This window comes from Hylobates moloch, unplaced genomic scaffold (genome assembly GCF_009828535.3).
Source record: "Hylobates moloch isolate HMO894 unplaced genomic scaffold, HMol_V3 SCAFFOLD_1, whole genome shotgun sequence".
In the NCBI taxonomy this organism is placed as follows: domain Eukaryota; kingdom Metazoa; phylum Chordata; class Mammalia; order Primates; family Hylobatidae; genus Hylobates; species Hylobates moloch.
The window spans coordinates 132,701,723-132,722,047 of NW_026652276.1; the positions used below are offsets into that span (position 1 = coordinate 132,701,723).

General features: G+C 40.4%; 1 protein-coding gene across 6 annotated transcripts in view; it reads left to right on the plus strand.

Moving 5' to 3' along the window:
* MATCAP2 (microtubule associated tyrosine carboxypeptidase 2) overlaps nucleotides 1-20,325 on the plus strand; it is a 65,814-nt gene that overhangs the window by 20,550 nt on the left and 24,939 nt on the right. For 2 of the 6 annotated variants that reach the window (XM_032758318.2, XM_032758319.2), the window contains exons 1-2: nucleotides 2,161-2,489; nucleotides 11,717-12,411. In XM_032758318.2, coding sequence (XP_032614209.1) covers nucleotides 2,465-2,489; nucleotides 11,717-12,411 — 720 coding nt within the window. In that variant the 5' untranslated portion in view covers nucleotides 2,161-2,464. Of the gene's footprint in view, nucleotides 1-2,160; nucleotides 2,490-2,582; nucleotides 2,702-3,203; nucleotides 4,747-11,716; nucleotides 12,412-20,325 lie in introns of those variants that run through there. The other 4 variants (XM_032758320.2, XM_032758317.2, XM_032758323.2 and 1 more) reach the window with 4 other exon arrangements.

Here is a 20,325-nt window from a genome sequence, read left to right on the forward strand (position 1 = left end):
AAGCCAACAGCGTGGTTCATTTAGAGCCTTTTTCCTTAGGACATATGTTGCAAGAATTACTACTCTTACAAATGCAGCAAATTCATTGCTCATTACTATAGCAAGTGTTTTAACTCACAGCAGATTTGTTCTTCATCTATTGGTCCATTTGATATAATTCTATATTATTTTAGTTATCATTGAAAATGCACACACTTTCTGTTGTCTACTTATTCATTAATTCACAAATATTTATTGAGGACCTACTATGTGCCAGCCACTCTTCTTGGTGCGGGAATATAGCAGTGAACAAACAAAAATCACTGCACTTGTGGAAATTTTATTCTAGGGATGGAGACAGACTATAGTCATGATAAATCAATAAAATATATAATAAATTAGATAATGTTAAGTGCTAAGTAAAAAAATAAAGCAGAGAAGGGCTATAGGAAATATGAAGGAGTAGAATTTTAAATAGAGTGGCCAGGGAAGGGCTCACGAAGAGGTGACATTTGGATTAAGTCCTGAGGAAGTAAGGGAACTAGTCCTGCGAATATCTGAGGGAAGAACATTCCATGCAGGGAGGATTCCAAGTTGCAAAGGCCTTGCGGTGAAATAGTGCCTGGAATTGAGGAATATCAAGGAGGCCAGTGTGTCCATGGGGGAGGAAGTAGTTGGGGATGAGATCAAAGAGGTGACAGGAGGCTAGGTCATAAAGGATTTCACAGGAAAAGAAGCCACTGAAGGTTTTGAACAGAGTGACATGATCTGATTTTTTCACAGGTTCACTCTAGCCACTGAGTTTTGAGAACAGTGTGAAAGAGGGTAGGGTGGGAATACAGAGACTGTCTAGAAGACTGCCATAATCCAGACAAGAGGTGGTGGTGGCTTGAACCAGAGTGGTAGCAAGTGGCTAGATTCTGGATGTATTTCGAAAACAGTAGTCACAGGATTTGAAGACAGAATATGAAGTGAGGTTATCTAGTATTTGTGATATAGTTACATTTCCACTGTTCTCTCCTAAGTGATGAAAAAGACACAATTTCTCACAAGTTGCCTGTCATTCTCAGGGTTTGACGGTCCTGATATTCAACTTTCTTTTGTTCCTGAGTTTGAAAACACACCCCAATTATTTCCATGTCCTACCTCAGCCTTGAGGATGAAGATAAAATTTAACTGTCTGAAGACTGACAGTTGCCAGCACTATCTCAGCTCCTCCTAAACTGTAAGCTCCTCTAGGCTTATTTCATTTTCCTTGATGTCCTCAAAGCCTGACTCAGAACCTTGCACACACTAGGGTCTCAAAAAATGTTTGTTGAATGGTTTAGTCTACATTTCCCATTCCCACTGTATTTTTTATTTTTTTCAGTCTCACTTTGTCACCCAGGCTGGAGTGCAGTGGCGCGATCATGGCTCACTGCATTCCCACCTCCCGGACTCAAGCAATCCTCCCACCTCGGCCTCCCGAGTAGCTGGGACTACAGAAGTGCGCCACCACGATTTGTTAATTTTTTTGTGTTTTTAGTAGAGATGGGTTTTCGCCATGTGGCACAGGCTGGTCTCCAACTCCTGGCCTCAAGCGATCCACCCGCCTTGGCCTCCCAAAGTGCGAGGATTACGGGCATGAGCCACCGCGGCCCGCTTCCCATAGTTATTGTAAAAGATTAAATTTTCACACTTGCTAATGTGGAAATAAATAATAAACTGAAAATAACATTCGGCCCCTGTCAATTGCAGAATCACGTGAATTTCAGCATTAAGGATAGTATGCTGAGGTACTGTCAAGTGGTCATTGAGCCTCCTGCAATTTCACTTTTACTAGCTCAACCTAAACGTGTTTTAGCTTCCCCGCACCTCGTAAGGGGAAGGACGGGGAGACTGGCTTTGCTATTTGCAGTTAGGGCCGAGTGTCACAGCGCAGCATGGAGTTAAGTAGTTAAGTCCCCTTTGAACGGGTACAAACGTCTCTGAAAGATCAGTCAACATGCGTTATCCCACTGGCTGGAGACCCCAGCCGCTCGCGGGCACAGCCACAAGCCCCGGCGGCACTGGCCCGCGCTGTGCACGCCGGGAGTTGTAGTTCTTCCCACTCTCTCTCGCCGCCCGCCGGCCTTCGTCGCACGAGCGCCCCCAGCGGCGCGCAGGCTCCGTGAAGCCCAGCGCGCGCGGACCCCGGGGGCAGTTTCCTAGCAACCGGCGGAGCGGCTACGTCACAGTGGCAGGTTCTAAGCGCTGCTGGGCACCGTAAGGCCGCCGTGTGTACCTTCCAGCAGCTACAGGCTGGTGGAAGCGCTGCTCACAGTCAGTGTCCGTACGTCTTCGTCCGCCCTTACCCTCCTTATCCTGCTTCAGGTAGCGGAGAGCCGCTTCCCGCCGCGCCCCCGCCACCGAGGCCCGGGTTAGAGGCTAGAGGCCGCCCGCCCGCCCCTGCGCGGCCCTTTCCCCTGAGCCCGCGGAGCCCGCCGCCCCGGGCCTCGGGGCGACGATGCTGGAGTCCATTCGCGTGACGGGTGAGTGCAGGGAAGGGCTGGCCGCGGCGAGGGTGCGGGGCGGACCGGGGTCCTGCCGCCGGGGGCTCAGGTAATGGTATCCGCTGGCTGGGCGCGCCGCTCGGGACTCTACCCTGCGCCCCGACCCCTGCGGGGCGCGCAGGAGGCGCTCGCGAAAAACCTATGTAGGGAATAGAGAAATCGGCCTCATTTCCTTTCGTCACTTATTATCAGTAAGTACATGCTGTAGAATCTCATGAAAAATATTATAATATTAGACCGGTTGCTGGTCTTACAAAGGTACAATCCAAAGATTGTTAAATCCTATTTCAAAACACGCTAGGGGTGTGATTAAGCTTCATAATTTTCTAGAATGTTCAGAAAAAATAAGCTAAGCGAAAGAACAATCTGAATATTTCAGTATTTATACTGTGTATATTTGGGTGTGTATGCTTTTATTCTTAGAACGTTTTGAGTTGATATTATTAATAGGCTATTTTACAGTACGGATTATAGCAAGTGTAAAACATGGGTCTTTAAACAGACCCCAGGTCAGAAAGTCTGAAAGTTTACCTGCATTTTTAAAAATTCAGTTCAATCTCTGGGAGCACAGAACTTGACTCTTACTATTTGTAAATCGCTATGCGTGTTAGCCACTTAAAAAAAAAGCTTACATAATATTAGAGTAATTTTCTAGGCCATTTTCCCAGCATTTGATTCTGTACGCAAACATTTCTGCAAGGCAGGGTTTCCGCAGTTCGGAATTATGACGAAGAACAACGGAGTAAAGGGAAATACTTACTCCTCAAACTAATGCCAAAATAAAGCCGGAATTTTAAATTTTAAAGCAGTGCAGTACCTAACAGACTATTTTTCTGTGAGCATTCTAACTGAAAAACCAAACCTCTTTCCAGTGAACATATTTATGATTTTAATTTTATACTGTTTTATTTCATGTTCAGTGTTATACGGAGTTGATTTGTGCAGTCATGACATTGCCACGATGTATATCATTTATGTTGACAGGAGGCATAGTTACAGGATCTGAGATCGAAAAGGCAACTTTAATTGGCATTAGAATTTTTAAAAATGTGATTTCATGTAGATGCTACTTTTAAAACACAATTGAAATGTCAAAAGTTACTTAAAAGTACCATACCTCCTAAATATGGAGCAAGGTTTCTCAACCTCCACACCATTAACTTTGTTGTTGTTTTTGAGACGGAGTCTCGCTGTGTCACCCAGGGTGGAGTGCAGGGGCGCTGCCTCTGCTCACTGCAATCTCCACCTCCCGGGTTCAAGCGATTCTCCTGCTTCAGCCTCCGAGTAGCTGGGATTACAGACGCATGCTACCACGCCCTGCGGAGTTTTGTATTTTTAGTAGAGACAGGGTTTCACCATGTTGACCAGGCTGGTCTGGAACTCCTGACCTCAGGTGATCCTCCCACCTCGGCCTCCCAAAGTGCTGGGATTATAGGCATGAACCACTGTGCCCAGCCTAGCACTATTAACTTTGGACAAGATAATTCTTCCTTGTGGGATGCTGTTCTCTGCCATGCCCCCATAATTGTGACAATTAAAAATCACAATTGGGCAGGGGTGTGGGGGAGGGCAACATCTCCTTCTCCATGAGAATCAGTGCCTTGAAGAAAAATATAGATTCTGTTACAGTGCACATTATTTGATTGAGAAATCACATAGATTAAAATTATTTTCCCAAACCATAACAAACACTGTAGAGATACATATAAAATAATATTAGTATTAGAAAGTAGATACTCTGATCAATTAGTCATTCAAAGTGATCTCTTGATATGTCAACATGTTGAGTTAGAAGTTTGAGAAGAGATACTTTAGAAAGTAGTAGACCCACTCCTCTTGTCTCATTTCCCTTCCTATAATTTAGTGGCGGTACATTTACCCTGTATGTTTGCAAACCCTGAGGTAGACAATTTGGCAGTGAATTTCTATAGTACAATAAAGTTCAAATAGCCATTTGAGACCATTCAAGCCTCTAATTTACAATTCCTTTAAAAATAACTGGGTCATTTTTCAGACTACTTTCTCTCTTAAATATACTTAACTAGTTGAAATAATTCTAGAGCCCTGTGCCCAGCATTTCACTGCGATATCAGAAAAACCCAATTTGGACAGCCAGAAACTTCATGTAGAGAGTTAAGCTGAAAACGTGCCCTCCTCTCACCTGGTCATTCCGTCACGATTCATTGATATCTAAGATGGCCATGTTCTTCTTTCTGGTTAGCAGAACTTGATTGTGGTAAGAGTACTGATGGAAATGTGTTCATTTTTTTTTCAGCTCTAAAAGTCGTTACAAATATAGAACAGATTCATTTTATATTTCAGGAATGAAGCAATTACTTGTTTCTGAAATCACTTCCTATATAATATCTTGCCCACTTTTGACTTATTAGTATATGCTATCTATGCTGTTTAAAAATGGAATCAAATCAGAAAAGGTTTTTTTGACTTCTCATGGCCTTTTAAAGAAGAAGGTTCTCAGGCTGGGTGCAGTGGCTCACACTTGTAATCCCAGCAGTTTGTGAGGCAGATAGCGGGCGGATTACCTGAGCTCAGGAGTTCAAGACCAGCCTGGGCAACACGGCAAAACCCCATCTCTACAAAAAAATTAAAAAATTAGCCGGGCATGATGGCCTGCACCTGTAGTCCCAGCTACTTGGAAGGCTGAGGCAGGAGTATCACTTGAGCGCCCAGGTGGCAGAGGTTGCAGTGAGCCAGGATTGCCACTGCACTCCAGCCTTGGCCACAGAGTGAGACCCTGTCACAAAAAAAAAAAAAAAAGAAGATTCTACTTTAGCTTCCGGGATTAAAAAAAAAAAAAAAAAGGGTTTATTACACTAAAGCCACTAAAAATCTTGATTCTAAAATATAGATTAATTACCTTATTAACATGAAATTTGCCTTGGAATTCAAATTTAATGATTCAGGATATTTCCCTATGTACATTTTTCCATGCGGTGTTTCTATAGGAGCTGAATATAATATTTAAGGTGATACTAATAATAGTTAACAAAGGCTGCTTACCTATAGTCCAGCACTGTTCTCAGCACTTCACACATATTAACTTTTAAAATCCTTACAATAATACTATGAAGTATGTATTATTATTATTATCCCATTTTACAGATAAGGAAACTATAGCACAAAGAAGTTATGTAACTTGGTCAGGGTAATAGCTATTAATAAACAGAGCCAAGATTCATACCAGACAACTCCATTCCAAAGCCCATGTTGTCAACTACTAGGAAAATCAGCTCACTATTACACTGACTGTACACTGATTTGAGCCACAAAATCCAACATCAAGATTTCATGTAATATCAATGTGACATTATCCGATGGTTTGCTCAAGTGTTGGTTTTAGATTTTTAATCACAGGCAAGTATGTAATAATTTTTACCTGGGAAAATCATATTTCACTTGAATAAAAATTTGTTGTTTTCAAAATAGAAGGCATCTAGTTCATTCATTAACAAAATGCTGTGAGAAACCATATAAGATTATGTTCATTTATGATTTCCTATCGGCTTTATTTTGTATGTGATGTAAGAAGAGATTAATGAGTCATTCCAGAAATGAAATGTCTTTATATCAAAGATGAATGTTTAAAAATACTGGAAATGAAAGTCTTAAGGCCAGCGTTAGGCCATACAGGGTGAATATACCTAGGCACATAGCTCATGTTTGTTCTACAGCAGCAGGTACCTACCATGTGGTCTTCAACATCACTAATTGTTTCATTTTTCTTTTACCTTCCTGGAATAATTTTTTCCTCAACTGTCGGGCAACTAGGTCTTTTACCCTTTCTTTCCTCTCAAATGTTCTCTTCCCTTGTCTACCTCTCTGGCCCCCCTTTCATAAGCAGGACAGTGAATAAGCAAAACCAAACACAGATGTATGTTGTAAAAGAGCTTATAATTTCATTGTTGAGGAAGTCTGTCATACAACAAATATAAACCTGCAACCATGATAAAGTACTTCGGAAGAGATACAAGGTGTTATGAGGGTCTAAAATGAAAAAGTTAAGGAAGGTTTCCTGACCAAGTGCTATTTGAACTGAAAGATGAGTGGATATTAATCTAACAAAGAGAGGGATAGAAGGGCCCATAGTGAGAGCATAGTGAGGATGAGATATGGTCAAAGTGAGAGAAGGCTGGAGTGGAAAAATTGAGGAACACAGTGTGAGGTGAGGCTGCAGAGGCAGAAGGATCTGACCAAGAGTGACCTCATAGACCATGGTTAGGAGTTTTGTCCATCCCAAGGGAAAGCCATGGGAAAGTTTGTTTCTGGCACATTCAGTGTTGTTTTAGATGATGTATAATGCTCACTCTTACCACAACCCTCACCAATAAAAGTATCTAGACTACTCTGTATATTTCTAACTGTAAAAACAACAAACACAAGTTTCTGACCCCCAAACAACAATGTCCCATTGTAAGTTACTAATAGAGCAGCACTGAATTGCTCTTACCTGGGGCTGTGAAATTTTTAAGAATCCTAAAGTACAGTCAAGTTTCTGAATTCCTGAATGACATCAGCAGTGCCTTTCGTCTCATTTTCTTACAGTCGATAAGCTGCATTAGTTGCTATTGAATTTAGAGATACTATAGTTAATAGATTATCTGTTACAGTGCAGACAAATTGAGCAATAAATGTGTTTTTAAGGATACTGATTTTATACGCCATTAAAAAAATTAAAGTGTAACTTAAAGTTTACAGGTCTTAAATGTGCAGCCCAATAACTTTGTACATACATAACCATTGCCCAGAACAGATAGAGAACATTTTCAGCACCTAGTAGGTTTCCTGGTATCTCCTCCTAGATTATGATTCACCCCTCAAAGGTAACTGCTATTCTGACGTCTAATACCATAAATTAGTTTTGCTGTTTTGGACTACATATAAACAGAATTATACACTATATAATCTTTTGATGTGGCTTCATTTGCTCAACATTGTCTGAGATACATCCATATTGTTGCTTACAACGTCAGTTCTCTTTTCATTGTCGTATAGTTTTCTGTTGTATGAGCGTACCACAATTTATCCTTTCTACTGTTGATATTGTTTGAGGTGTTTTTGTTTGTTTGTTTGTTTGTTTGTTCGTTTGTTTTTTAGAGTTGGAGTCTTGCTATGTTGTCTAGGCTGGACTCAAACTCCTGGGTTCAAGTAATTTTCCAGCCTCAGCTTCGTGAATAGCTGGGACTACAGGCATGTGCCACTGTGCCTGGCTTCTTTTGAGTTTTTAGTGATGAAAGTCTTGATAAAATTAAAGTTTATCTTGTTTGGGGATTATTTTGTTTTGTTTTGGCCTTTCTTTTGTTTGTAATGAAGTAACCTGTTGTTTTGTGGTATAAAATTATCCCAGATTCTCAGGTTTCATAACTATTAGTGAACCGTATGAAATTTCCATTTGTAGGTCAAAACTGGTTGAATAGTATTTGCTACCAGGCTTTGTTTCTGGTGATCTTCCTTTTCAGCCAGAGACCTCCTGATTACTATGAAACCTCACCTACTCACAGTTGTGAAACACTACTTTTAGAGAGCAGTGTCTCCCTTTCCCCCATTCTTTTAGATGGGGAACGGGAGGTACCGATGGGCTTAATGATTAGGCTAATATTACAGAGAGGTCATTGAAAGAGCTGGGAATGGATGTCAGGAATCTTGGTATCCTTTTCTCCTGTTCTAGATATATACTAAGCTTTCATTGTGTTGGTAACTTCAGTATATTCACCTACTTGTGAATAGACTATCAATTTTAATGTACAAATATTATTTACCCTTTTTTCTTCAGTATGAGTAATCAGGTTGGGGTGAACAATTTTCTTCTATCAACAAATTATTTTCATTCTCTCCAATATTATAGTGAAACAGATTGCTTATAGCTAAGTTTTACATTATATAATGACTGCCTTTAATGTGAGAAAGTATGCTTTTTAATTACCTTATTACTTTTCTGGGAAAACACGGGTTACACTTCCTCCAAATAAGTCTGTTTATGCTTTTAAAATGTTTTAATTTTTCAGGAAAAAGGATTCAGAGAATAGGATGTTCTTTAATAAATTGTGTCAAATGTTATCAGCCTCTTAGTGTTCTTAACCATGTTCAAAAGTCTTTTTTTCACAAAATAAGCAATAGTATTTAAAATTACAAAAACAATCTCTTAGGTTCTATGATACTTTTTAATGCAACTGAAATACAATTACTGTGACTCTGAGAAATTAATTTATATCCATCTTATATGAGTTGCGTGAAGGACCATGTGCCCCACTTTTATGAACTTCATGGGCTATCCAGCATTTAACAGGATTGGCATTTGTAAAATAAATAGACCATTAACACTCCCAAACTTTATTCAGCAGCAGATGGAGCTTCAAAAGGATTGGTGCTAGGCTTCTCAGGAGATAATTAGCAAGTGAACTGAAATGCTGTAATTCCTAGGGAGAGAGGTTCTGTCAGGCATATACTGTCACCCCACTGCCATACTTCACTCCTCCTTGAGTATTTTGACAGGTGGTTTAGGACAGTTTTTTTTAGTATCTGGAAATGTGTAGGCTGTTTCAGATGGCACAAAATTATGAATTTGGAGGTCACTGATGCTTTACGACAAAAAACTCAGCAAGCTCAGTTCTTTGGTCATAAAGCTACTAGGTCTTAGAAAACAGAGAGCATTTTCACATTGAGTATTCATTTTTAAAAAATCAGTACAACATATATGTAATGAATCATCAAAACAGAAATTCTTCAGAGTAGTATTATTTATTGATTTTAATTTGATGTAACTCTGTCCCTTTTTATTATGAAGATCAACTGAGAAAACAACCTGATTTCCTCCCGTTACCTTTCCGGCTACGCCTAGTCCTTACCCTACTTCCTAGGCTTATGCTTATTTGAGTTCTTTCACTCTTTCCCTTTTCGTGTCTATTTCGGTTTTCTTTTCATTATCACCTCTTGTCTCCTAAGCTTGTGGTGTCGTTTTAGGGAAACCGACATTATTCCTGGCAATAATGTTAGTTGGCAACACGTAAGTCTATGAAACTCCTGAGAAACTGGGAGCTACCAGCCTATGATGAACGTTTTGTTTATTTGTCCAGTTAATTTTGTCTTGTTGAGTCTTTAACATTTATTGAACAGCTTCTTTGTACAACCTGTCTTCAACATGACCCTATGTGATCTAGCTCCTACCTCTAAACTTACACATACAATAGACATTTAGCCCCTGCAAGCTTTAGAGATACCTGTGTGTTATCTTTTAGACACCAGGATTCAGATTTCACATGCTGGCCTAGAAAATGTAAGAAAAAGGACTTTTACATACCTTACATATTTGGATTATTATCTACTTTAGTACTGTCTCTTTACCCTAGACTCTGTGACTCCTGGGTTTTAAAAACTAACATTTAGATCAGAGTTTCTCTACCTTGATACCGTTGACATTTTGGAATGAATATTTCTTTGTTGTAGGAGATTGTCGTATGCAGTGAAGGATGTTTAGCAGCATCCCTGGCCTTTACCTGCTAGATGCCAGTAGCCTCTCCCCAGTTATGACAACCAAAATGTCTCTAGACATTACCAAATGTTCCCTGGAGGGTAAAATCGCCTTCTGTTAAGAACTACTGGTTTAGGGTCTTTCCTGTTATGTTTTCATGTCTGCAGTAATCTCATATTTGAATGGTCCCAGAACTACACGTACATATTTATTCAGAATGGTTGCAGAATTGCATGTTTAGGGTCATTTATTTATTCATTTGTTTATTCAGTGAACACTTATTGACAGGAGTTGAGCTGGAGTCTTGTTCAGATGAGATGTATTTAAGACAAACTCTTCATCAGTTTAGAATTGAGTCTGAAAACCCTTAAGGGCCTACTTGAAATCTCATCTGTTTCTCTTCACATTGCTTCCTTCCTCATCTGAACTGTAGGTTATTGTTTGTGTCTTTTGTTTTTCATGTTTAATTATATACTACATTGTATTATTGTTTAAATCTTCATAGGAATGCCTTGTCTTCAGAGCCAGATTAGAAGCTGGTTATAGGTAAGAACAATGTGTTTATACAGTTGTTTATCAGAGCCATGTGCTGAATTAGTAGTATTCTATGTATTTGTTAAATGAAAGAATGCAGATCAACACAGTTTTAAAGTAGTGAATGCACAACAGTATATCCAGTGATTCTTACCTGTTTAAAGCACTTGTGAGTTCTAAAAACAAAGCTGCCCTCTCCTTCACTTGCCATTTGATATATTAATAACTTTGTAATAGTTATTAAAATTTGTTTTTCTAACTTGCCAAGAAAAAAACCCTTGTTTTTCTTTAACCTTAACGTACAGCTTAGAATTATGAAGAAAATCAACCAGTTATTCATACTAAGCGACATTACTAAAACGTGCTTGAAGATACCATCTGTTTAATCTTAACAGTGGTTTTTGAGTAAATAAGGCTTTGTTGTCCTTCTTTTACTGATAGCTACCTTTATATATATTTCCAAGTTTCAAGATTGTATTGTCTTTGAAAGTACCTTGGATTTTACTTTATTACAGAAAATACTATTTTAAAATATTTCTATGAAATCCATTCTTTTTTTTTTTTTTTTTTTTTTTTTTTTGAGATAGGGTCTTACTCTGTCACCCAGGCTGGAGTGCAGTGGTACGATCTCAGCTCACAGCAACCTCTGCCTCCCGGGTTCAGGCAATTCTCATGCCTCAGCCTCCTGAGTAGCTGGGATTACAGGGGTACACCACTACACCTGGCTAGTTTTTGTATTTTTTGCTAGAGACAGGGTTTCACCATGTTGGCCAGGCTGGTCTCCAGCTCCTGCTCAAGTGATCTGCCTGCCTCGACCTCCCAAAATGCTGGGATTACAGGTGTGAGCCACTGCGCCCAGCCGAAATCTACATTCTTTTGTAGAATCAAGTATTCAGATTATTTATGTATATTATCTTACATATTAGACTTTGATCATCTAAGTGGTTTGAAGCTGAGGATTTTTGTAGATAATTTAACATATATACTCATAGAGAAGAGAAATGACAGTATCTAGCATGACCAAAGTTTAGTAATGTGTCCTTTTAATATTTAAAATGTTTTTTTCTAATGATTACTGCAAAATTACGAAGTTTAAAGAATCTTCAGAATACCTTTCCTAATAAACAGTTTGCTTCATCTGGTATCTTTGTTATTTCTTTTGTTTTGATTTTGTTTATTAACACAGAAAAGCTTCACTGGCCTGAGCAAGAACTTGCTAAGAAGTCTATTCTAAATGCAGAAGATTCATTGATCATTGACAGCAAAAGAAGCATTTCACATTTATCCTCGGGAGTGCTAAAAGACATTTTCACAACTGGAACCAGTAGTTACAATGTCCTACTACAGAGCAAGGAGGAAAAAAAGTATCATTCACAAAAACAGTCTTCCTCCACCTACTCCAAAAGATGTAGAAAACCCAGCAAATCTCCTAACACTTCTCGTAGCAAAGATCCTCGCAGGATGAAAGCCCTGGTGCCTGTGACAAGCAGTGGTACTTGGTACTGCCTGGAGAGGCGGCCTGCTGTTTTTGTCACTAGTTCAGCGTCAAGTCCTGTAAAGTTTACACATGATATCTCTGTTACAGGGAACGGCATAGTACTGCCACCTAAACCCAAAAGCAAGGTCAAGTGGTGCCATTTCTCCACTCTTCCAAAGCCAAAACCACAGCCTCAGCTGTCTAGAAGCTTTGAAAAGGGAGATGACTTTTCTGGGAAGAAATTTTGTATATTAACTGCTATAAAACCCACCAACTTAGAGAAAGAAAAACTGAGATTCTTCAAATCTGACTATACCTACAATCCTCAGTTTGAGTATGCCAATCCTGCTCTGCCAAGCGTATTAGCTAAGCACAGCCACGCATCTGACCGATTTCTTAAGCAGGTAAAATGCCATTTCAATAGTTGTAGTTCATTTTTATGTACTAAAACAGTTATCTGTGATCTTATAAGCAAAAACAAAGACATTTAAAAATATTCAAATTATTTCTATGTTATGGTTAATTCCCACTCAGGACATGTAAATATGTGACAAGATGAGTATCACCTGTATATAAACTACATTGCATTCATCAAAATTTATAATTTGTTATATAGACTCTTTGTGACAGGAAGCAATTTTATTAGGAAAACAGCTTCAGATTCTGGTTCTAAGCTTTCATGTGGGAGTTACAAACTTGTGGCCAATTTAGCCGCCTACAGACAAGTGTTGGGTAGCCCACAGTACGTTTTTGTTTTCTAATTGATTTCTTTTTTGTTTTTTGTTTTTTTCTGAGATAGATTCTCGCTCTGTGCCCAGGTTGGAGTGTAGTGGCGCGATCTTGGCTCACTGCAACGTCTGCCTCCTGGGTTCAAGTGATTCTTGTGTCTCAGCCTCCCAAGTAGCTGGGACTACAGGCACCCGCCACCATACCCAGCTAATTTTTGTGTTTTTAGTGAAGATGGAGTTTCACCATTTTGGCCAGGCTGGTCTTGAACTCCTCATCTCCAGTGATTTGCCTGCCTTGGCCTCCCAAAGTGTTGGGGTTACAGGTGTGAGCCACCATGCCTGGCCTCTAATTGATTTTTTAATGTCTTAGATGGAGGATGCAATCCCTGGTTCTTCCTATTGTGTTAAATTCCTGGCTTGCTTAGGCTCTGGTAAGTAGTTTGGGAACCGAAGCTTGATTCTTGTCCATGAACTTGTTCATGAAATTGTTAATCATCATCAAATAAATATTTAAGCACTTATTCAAAGATAAAAATAATGGGATTTTCAAAATTATCTTCAAGGTTAGCAAATTATGATGTGAACGATATGAATAATACTTTTAAATTGCTCACTTTAAGCCCTTAGCGGTTTTGTGTTTTACAGGGCTATAAAACATTTCAGAACCTCATTTAAGCATTTGAGAAGAAATTACCTAATGTTTATCTGCAGGGCAGAGTTTTGAGATCTTAAAGGCCGACGATATTTGGTCAAATTAACTTTGTTCAGGTTTTTATAATAGCTTCAACTTGGCATTGTCAGTGACTGAAAATCTGTTTGTAGGATAGGTAAAACTGCATGATTCCTCTCGCCTGTGGTGCATGCCCTATTTTAACATTTTTGCTGATAATAGTTATTTGGTCTCGTGGCCAGCAGATATTTTGCTGTTTATTGTAGATAACGTGGAATCTGGCCAGTCTTTTGAAGCCATTATGTAAAACTTAATTATATAAAGCCATTATGTAAAGATTAAAATAATTTTAATCATGGTATTTCCTTTGTTAGGGTCTCTTTTCTACTACTTCTGTGTTCTTTTTTTTTTTTTTTTTTTCAGACGGAGTCTCGCTGTCGCCCAGGCTGGCGTGCAGTGCGATCTCGGCTCACTGCAGGCTCCGCCCCCTGGGGTTCACGCCATTCTCTTGCCTCAGCCTCCCGAGTAGCTGGGACTACAGGCGCCCGCCACCTCGCCCGGCTAATTTTTTGTATTTTTAGTAGAGACGGGGTTTCTCCGTGTTAGCCAGGATGGTCTTGATCTCCTGACTTCGTGATCTGCCTGCCTTGGCCTCCCAAAGTTACAGGCATGAGCCACCGCACCCGGCCGGCTTCTGTATTCTTTAATGGGTATTTGCTTTTTTAAAAATCTGCTGAGATTGTGCTAAAAATTGTGATTCAAATTGATAACTTACTAATATAAAGTGGCACTTTTGGATGGGAGAAGGCAGCATTAACATAGTGATTACGTAATCCACTCTTAGGCTGTACTACTTCCACATTGTAAAATGGAGTAAAGAAAATACCTACTTTAGGAGATTATTCTGATAATTAAATGAGAGAATGCTTAGCACGTATATTGCAGTTATCATCGTGCTTGGCACCTAAAAAGCACTCATAAAGAGGTTAGCTGTTATTTTTATTTCTATTTGGCAGTCATTCTTACATGTGATTTTTTGTGTGTGTGTGTGGAAATTGCAGTCGATTAAACAAGGATTTCACAAATATAAATTTTACAATGATAAAAATCCTGTTTGCATTTTCTCCCTGATGCTGAAAGAGATGGCTGAGATTTATTTACCAGTATTCCTTAATTTGGAGACCTACCCCACCCCTGCCTGTTGGGAAAGAGATCTCCAACCATTAGATTAAAAAGAATGCTCTTTGATTTCTCTGGAAGGCAATTTGGGAGCCTCAGCAGCCCCACAGTTTGAGAATTGACATTGCTTGGCCTGTGGCTTTGCAATTTTAATTTTGACCCAATTCCAGCTTTAGGAGATTAATCCTACACTTGAATTGCTTGAGACTTCTGAGTAGCACTAGCAACCTTAGCTGACTTGTACTACAAATGCCACCATTTGGGAGAATATTCTCAATAAATGCCAAGTATACTGTTTAAACCACTTTAATTAAAGAAATACATGGTACAAGACCTCTGGGAAAATATACTTAAATTCTTCTTCAGCTACCGAGTGAATAATGACATGATATCATACATCCATCTCCTCCTTAGATAAAGCAACAGCTTCAAGGCTGGTCTCCAGGACTCAGAAACATGATACCCAAAGGGGCCAGGATGGCCAACTAGCCCCATGGTCTCTGGCTTCTACGTTTGAGGCCTTGCCAACCCCCAGCTGACAGTCTCTTGAGTTTCACAATCTGGATCTTGGTAAAGCAGGCAATCTGTATTGTTTTGGAGGATGATTGTGGTCCTCTTAAGTACACAGATTAGCGGTATGATGCTAGACTTTCACGCACAGATAAGTCTGCCACAGTGGAACCGAGGCAGTGCTCATGCTCTGTTTTCCCCATCATTGTCAAGGAGTTCCAGGCCTCAGGTTTTTTGGTCTAGGCAGTATGTCCCTAGGGAGGCACTCAGACCACTGAGGTGATACAGGACATACAGCAGGCTGCAGGACTGGAATATAACTCTAGGTGGAGCCTGCTGAGCCCTGCCTTGCTGCATGCTGGCAGCCATGGTAGCCTCAGCTTCCTGACTCTTAGATATGTTTAAACTTGACAGAAACGCAAGATGTCTGTTTTCTGTGGCTTTGGACCTTTGCAGAAAAGAGTACAGTGCTTCATAGGTGCTAAGGAAGGGATCTGGAATTAGAGCCTGCAGAAAGCTACTTGGGGTTAGGTGCATCCTCACCAGTGGGTCAGAAGTAGATTCTTAATGGTGCTCTTGAACAGTAAATAGTTCAGATAAAATCTGTATATTATCTTAAGTTCATGTGAGTTTTGCATCATACTTCATATTGTATCTTTATTCTAATAAAGAAAAATGTAAATTGCCTATCTTCAGGTAAAATGGATACTTTAAGAATAAACAAGGAGGCTGGGTATAGTGGCTCACACCTGTAATCCCAGCACTTTGGGAGTCCGAGGCAGGCGGATCACTTGCGGTCAGGAGTTCGAGACTAGCCTGACCAACATGGTGAAACTCCGTCTCTACTAAAAATACAAAAATTAGCTGGGCGTGGTGGCAGGCGCCTGTAGTCCCAGCTACTTGGGGGGCTAAGGCAGGAGAATCGCTTGAACCTGGGAGGTGGAGGTTACAGTGAGCTGAGATCGCACCACTGCACTCCAGCCTGGGCGATAGAATGAGACACTGTCTCAAAAAAAAAAAAAAAAAAAAAAGCATAAACAGGGAGTATCTTCCCATGATTCTGGCAACCTCTCTGTTCTCCCCCAAGGTGAAAAACAAAGTTAGTACTAAAGCTTTGCCAACAAAAAACAGCTGTTTTCATGAACAGCTTACTCTCAGAAGATTACATATTAACAATTGCTCACCTGTAAAATTAGCCCTGTCACCAAAAGACCTGTAGCATCTTTTTTTGAGACAGGGTCTTGCTCTGTTGCCCAAGCTGGAGAGTAGGGGTGTGATCATAGCTCACTGCAGCCTTGAACTGCTGGGTGCAAGCAGTCCTCCCACTTTAGCCCCCAGCCCCAGTAGCTGGGACTTACAGGCGTGCACCAGCACACCAGGCTAGTTTTTTAAAACTTTTTGGATAGGTCGGGGAGGTCTCACTATGCTGCCTTGGCTGGTCTCCTGAGCTCAAGTGATCCTCTGGCTTTGGCCTCCCAAAGTGCTAAGATTACAGATATGGGCCACTGCACCGGGCCTGACCTGTAGCATCTTGAGGGGAAAGCATAGACAAGGCACCTTCTGGGAAGAAAAACAGCAATCAGGAAAAGCCAGAACACTGTATGTCTCAGAGCAAGCAGAGGTTCTGATGAGAACAAAGTCATAATTTACTAACTACAAACATAATACTTTTTTTTTTTTTTTGAGATGGAGTCTCACTCTGTTGCCCAGGCTAGAGTGGCGATCTCCACTCACTGCAGCCTCCGCCTCCCAGGTTCAACCAATTCTCCTGCCTCAGCCTCCCGAGTAGCTGGGATTACGGGCACCCGCCACGACGCCTGGCTAATTTTTGTATTTTTAGTAAAGACGACATTTCACCTCATCTGTTGGCCAGGCTGGTCTCGAACTCCTGACCTCAAGTGATCCACCCACCTCGACCTCCCAAAGTGTTGAGATTACAGGCGTGAACCACTGTGCCCGGCCTATACTGTCTTTCTAATAATAAAACATTAAGAGTGATATATCTTGATTTATTATAAAAAGACATATCCATGAGTGAAACAGTATAGTTGCAGTAAGAGTTGAAAAAGAAAGCTGCAAGAAAAGTTCTTTTTTCTTTTTTTTAAATTTTTAAGATGGAGTCTCACTCTGTCGCCCAGGCTGGAGTGCAGTGGTGCAATTTCAGCTCACTACAACCTCCGCTGCCTGGGGTCAAGCGATTCTCCTGCCTCGTCCTCCCAAGTAGCTGGAATTACAGGCGTGCGCTGCCACGCCCGGCTATTTTTTTGTATTTTTAGTAGAGGCAGGGTTTTGCCATGTTGGCCAGGCTGGCCTCGAACTCCTGACCTCAGGTAATCCACCCGCCTCGGCCTCCCAAAGTGCTGGGATTATAGGCATGAGCCACTGCACCCAGTGAAAAGTTTATTTTTAAGAAAGTGATGTTTCTCAAAAAAAGCATTTTCATCACAACCATATAATTTAAGAGTTAGGGTATCATTTGATATTGATAGATGTCTATTTGAGTGGAAAAACTATTTTCCTTGTGTTATTGTATCTTAATTTTTTTTTTTAACAGAATCTCCCTTTGTCACCCAGGCTGGAGTACAGTGGTGCAAACATGGCTCACTGCAGCCTTAACCTCCTGGGCGCAAGCAATCCTCCCACCTCAGCCCTGTAAGTAGCTGAACTCTAGGCATGTGCCACCACGCCTGGTTAATTTTTGTATTTTTTGTACAGACGGGATTTTACCATGTTTCCCAGGCTGGTTCCAAACTCCTGAGCTCATGCAGTCCACCTGCCTCAGCCTCCCAAAGTGCTGGGATTATGGACATGAGCCACCACACCCGGCCCTAAATTTTTTTTTTACTACTTAAATTTAGTGGAAGTTAATAGTTCTGTGCTGTCAAGAGTAACTTAGTAGAGTTATTGGAAACCTCAGATATATTTAAAATAGAGGTTTCATTCTTATTTGGCAGTCATTTTGCCAAAATAGAGAAAAGGAAAGGACTGTGATTCTGACAGCCTCTTTTTCCCTACACCAGAGCAACATAGCACACAACACTCTATGGCATAGCAGTGCATTTGCATTTATAGACTTCATATTTTATTTATTTATGAGCCAGAGTCTTGCTCTGTTACCCAGGCTGGAGTGCAATGATGCAGCCTTGGCTCACTGCTGTCTCCACCTCCCAGGTTCAAGCAATTCTCCTGCCTCAGCCTCCCAAGTAGCTGGGAGTACAGGCACGTGCTACCATGCCCAGCTAATTTTTGTACTTTTAGTAGAGACAGGGTTTCACCATGTTTGCCAGGCTGGTCTTGAACTCCTGACCTCAGGTGATCCCCCCACTTTGGCCTCCCAAATGCTGGGATTACAGGCGTGAGCTACCACACCCAGCCAGAGTTCAAATTTTAAAAGTAAGTACCTATGTGGACCAACTTCATTATGTTAGGAAATAAATTCTGATTTTCATCTTCCTTGGTTAGCAAACTATATAGTCATGGTATATAGGTTCACAAACTCAGATGCCTATAGGATCTGGGCAAAAATCATAAATGAAACTGGGTGGGTACAGTAGTGAATTGGAAATCAGAGAGCAGTTATTTCGTTTGAGCCACAGTTTGGAACCAGTATCTGCGAGATTTTCAAGGGAAGGTAGAAACCTGAATTTTATATGAAGGCTTCCAGTTTGTAAACATTGATACCCAAGTCAGTTAAAACACAGGCTGAGGCTGGGCATGGTGGCTCATGGCTATAATCCCAGCACTTCGGGAGGCCGAGGTGGGTGGATTGCTTGAGGCCAGGAGTTTGGGACCAGCCTGGCCAGCATGGTGAAACCCTGTCTCTACTAAAAATACAAACATTAGCTGGGCATGCTGGCGCATGCCTGTAATCCCAGCTACTTCAGAGGCTGACATGAAGATTGAGAGAATTGCTTGAACCCAGGAAGTGGAGGTTGCAGTGAGCCAAGATCACAACATTGCACTACAGCCTGGGCGACAGAATGAGTCTCTGTCTCAAAAAAAAAAAAAAAAAAAAAAGAAAAGAAAAGAAAAACACAGTCCGTCCAGGCCAATGAAGACCTCTCTGTGGGCCAGATTTTCCCCTGGGATTGCCATTTTGCTACCTCTGATTCACCAGCTCTATTTAACATAGGCTCCATTTTATTAGAATCAGTGATTAGTATGGCAAAGACTTAAATGTGATCCTCTGAAAACAGTCTTTTGATTTTAGCGTTTATAGTGTGAATGGAATAGGCAATTCATTGTTATATTAAAACACATACATAATAGGTACATATATAATATTACATTATTGTGCTTTAAAACAAGTCAAATGTTCATTTTTCTTTTTTGATAGAAAAAAATTTAATTGGAAATACGTTGCCTTCACTAATAGGATGTCTTGACGTAAAATTTCTTTAAAGCTAAGTTATAATTGTACTAGTATTGAAATATTATTTTATCTTTGTAGATCTCAGGTTGTCAAAACAATGAAGGGGAGGAAAAAGTAAGCCTTCTTTAAATTATACCTTTTCCTAGGTGACATGATATTCTGTTTAGCAAATCACAAACCTTTCACAGATACGCTGAAGTTACAAGGTTTTTAAAATTTTGAGTTTAGTATGTTCCATAGTAGCTTTGTGTATTAGATCGGAGAACTGGGGTTATTTCTTAACCTAAATAGCAAGAAAGATTTTTTTACAGATCAGAGATGGAAACTCCCCAATCAGATTATATGTCCTTGGAAGAAGATATGACCTTGATGACTCATTGAAAGGCTTTGTTGATTTGCCTTTGAAAATTTGATTAACATGTACATTCTCAGGTTCTTACCTTAACAAAGTCTCTTCAACAAAACAGGTTGAATATCTGCTTTTCCCCTTGCAGGTGGTGAAAGAATAGTCTGCGGTATTAAGCCATTTATAAATATCTTATCCTGGTAGCAGTTACCCTCTTATTTTCCCACTCACCCTTTTATACATCCAGAATACCCCTAGCCCTAATAACACAGAAATTCGGCCGAGAATACAAGAGGGGTGTAAGGTGCGGGGTGGGTGTGTGGAGGCAAGCAGGGTCAGATAAGTTGCAGGTGACAACTTTGTCAGATAACTTGCAGGTGACAATTTGCCTGGCCGTGTCATTCATTGAAGGCATAGTCAGTGTCTGAGATGTATTTATTTTCTAGGTTCTGCATAGGTAGAATATAATATTTTGAAATATTTTGGTTTGTTTCTTTTTATTACAATCTGGTC